Here is a 3,024-nt window from a genome sequence, read left to right on the forward strand (position 1 = left end):
TCTATGGGCTGAAACATCCAAATGGTAAACTAATGAAGAACTAATCCGATGGATTGAAGCTTTTTGAGGTTGTTCGGCATTTATAAGAAACTTGTTATTTTCACAAACAAAAGTCTATTCTGTTGCTGAAGAGCCTCACCATTGTGCTTTTTTAAATAAAACTTTAACAGATTTGACTAGGAAAACTATGTATTTTGTTGTAAATGCTGCTCACAAAATAGGGAAGTCATAGAAAAACCAAGTGGCACTTTGCTGGTTTTGGTATTTTAATGGGATTTATTGATAATAAGATTATTAAAATGTAGTGTAGACATTATCCTCTTAAGTGTGACTAAGTGCTGCTTTTTAAATCTTTGGAAGAGGTGCTTTCATGCCCACTGGTTGCTGAGGTCTATGGAACACTGTTTGGATGTAAAGAATCTCCAACTCTGCTGGAATCTGGCTTTAGTAGTTTTCCCAGTTTACACCAAATACACACAATATTCAGTCTTTTGTGAGTGCTCATTTAAAATAAAACTACTGCATGTGATACAGAGGCTTTCTATCATCTCACCTCAAGGATATCAATGAGGACATTCTCCTCTGGCTGCTTGGTGCTGCGCACATTTTCCAGGATCATGGAGTAGTAGACGCCTTGGGGGTCCGATTGGTACAGATTATATGTGTCGGACTGGTACCACTCCTGGAGGGCAAGGAAAACCTGGTTCTCGTCTGTACTCACTATCTGAACATCCTGGAAGTRAGAAACAAAGGCAGAAATTACGTTAGAAAGTGTGTTCTTCACAAAATCTGAGATCCTTGCTAATCATGGCTAGAGATGTGAAGAAAGAGCAATGAACCTGAAGAAAGAACAAAAAGATAGATAATACAGTGCCACCATTGAGAGGAAAAGTTAATGTGTAAAATTATAAGGCTCCAGCACTGCTATAAAGTAAAACAATCAGTCAAGTTCTTGGCAAAGTCTTTAGACACAAATGAACAACACAGTGGGTTCTCAAAAGCATCCACAATGGTTTGAGGAGAACAAAAACTTCCATATCGAGGCTGTGGTGAGTTATTGTGTGAATGTTTATCAAGCATTCATACAGATGAGATCAGTTTTTCTTCAGTACATTTGTCGACACAGATCTTCTTTTGCAATTTTTGTGCTATTTTATCAATTTATATATCAAAACGTTCAGCTCCTTCAAAAAATTCTGGCCATGRCTTGGTATTTCAGCAATTTATACTTTTCAAGATCTTTAGTTTTTTATACTACTTTTGTTTTTCTTTTGAAAATGAAAGGAGCGTTCTTGAAAATGTTCATAAATCTTTACTACACCTTTTACATTTTGTTCTGGTTCAACTTTTTAACACATCTGTGCTGTTTCAGCTTCCTTCAGCTTCTATTTAGCTGATTTTAGCTTTTTCTGCTTTTTTATCTATCAATATGACATTTTCTGATATTCTTCTAATTTCAACTTCATCTTCTGCTACCTTGTGTTCCTTTCACTTTCTTTCTGCCCTCTTCAGCTTTTCCTGCCCCTTTCAGCTATATTTCTACTGCTTTTACTTTTCATATGACTTTTTTCTGTATTTTTCAGCTGCTCCCTTCAGCAAATTTCAGCAATCATTAAGCTAGTTGTGGGTTCCACCTCAACTGTCAAAATTCAGCAAGCATTAATAGTTCAGTGTTTAAAAATATTCCAGCTTCTTCAGCCATTTTCAGCGATAATAATCATCAAAAAATATTCACATTGTGTTTTCACAGGAAATTCGTTTTTTTATTTATCATAGCACTTAAGTCCTGTTGTGCACAAGGAAGCGTGGTGGATTTGTGATGCGAGGCTTGTGCCTGTACTGGTTGTGAAATACATGAAGCAGGACTGGTCTAATTCACGCCTCTTCCTTATCATGGCCAGTCCTGCCAGATGAGGAAGGAAGGATTGATAAAATTTAGGTTTTGCACAGAATAGTCCTTCAACTGCATTACCTCTTACTGCTGAATGGTGTCTCCTCTGAATAAGGCTGGTTTATAATTCAACAAGATGTGAGACAGCGGATCAGTGATTCCATCATTTCAGACGCCATGAAAACCAGACATCTGGGTTCCTCAGTGTGCGGGAAAATTGTGATTGTGACTGACAATTTGGAATATAGTGGGAGGTTCTTGGGTGGGCGAATTTTGGCAAAATCACGATTAGTCGAGTTGACTTGTCTTGTGGGGCAAGTAACAAGAGGAAGTACCGGTAATGGTAATTGTGAACATGCAAGTATAATTTATTGACTTAAATTTGTTGCAAGCAGTACCTTCTTYTCTCGAGTTATGATTAAAATTATTATTTATATTTAAAAGGGTAGGTGCTTTCTGGCTGTTTTGACTGAGCTACACATCCCCACAGCTGCCCGGCATTCTTCAAACCCCACCCAAAATAGTCACTTTGCCCAATCACGCTTTTGGTTTGTAGTGGTGGGCAGCACTAATACAAAAATTAGCTCTGCAATTTCTAAAGCRCTTATGTAAATATTTAGGTCCGCAACCTCAAAAGCGCTTATGCCATAGAAAAACTAGCAGAAGCTAATTTTAAAGCACAAGTTCAATTTGACACTTACTAGCCAGCAAAAATTCATGCAAAATATATGCACAACACTGCCAACTAGCGGTGTGTGAACCCTTTTACAGCTTAATCCTACAACCGCCGATTGCTGGGGATGTGAGCTCCTGAAACAGACCTTTTAGATCCTGGTGTAAAAATTAAAAAGTTGTCGAGGATTGCTAGTTCGGCTGATTCTTTAAAAAGTTGTTGAGGATTGCTAGTTCGGCTGATTCTTTAAAAAGTTGTTGAGGATTGCTAGTTCGGCTGCTTCTTTGTCTTTTTCTTTTGTTTGTTGTAAATTTTTCATTAAAGAAGCATCAATAAAGTAATTTGAAACTGTTTATTGGAAAACTGAAGCGATGCATTTCGGGTACACGACAGATTTGGTTTGTGGTGGGAAACGAAAGTTTTCCATGTAGTTGCTCCAGTTGACCACTAGATGTCTGTC

At 37.6% G+C, this 3,024-nt stretch overlaps 1 protein-coding gene across 4 annotated transcripts in view; it reads right to left on the reverse strand.

The window, feature by feature from the left end:
- sorcs2 (sortilin-related VPS10 domain containing receptor 2) overlaps window positions 1-3,024 on the reverse strand; it is a gene marked incomplete at its 5' end in the record, with an annotated part of 345,732 nt that overhangs the window by 42,394 nt on the left and 300,314 nt on the right. For all 4 annotated transcript variants that reach the window (XM_014017240.1, XM_014017239.1, XM_014017238.1 and 1 more), the window contains 1 exon segment: window positions 554-733. In XM_014017240.1, coding sequence (XP_013872694.1) covers window positions 554-733 — 180 coding nt within the window.

Source organism: Austrofundulus limnaeus, unplaced genomic scaffold (assembly GCF_001266775.1).
Source record: "Austrofundulus limnaeus strain Quisiro unplaced genomic scaffold, Austrofundulus_limnaeus-1.0 Scaffold164, whole genome shotgun sequence".
NCBI classification, from domain to species: Eukaryota; Metazoa; Chordata; class Actinopteri; order Cyprinodontiformes; family Rivulidae; genus Austrofundulus; species Austrofundulus limnaeus.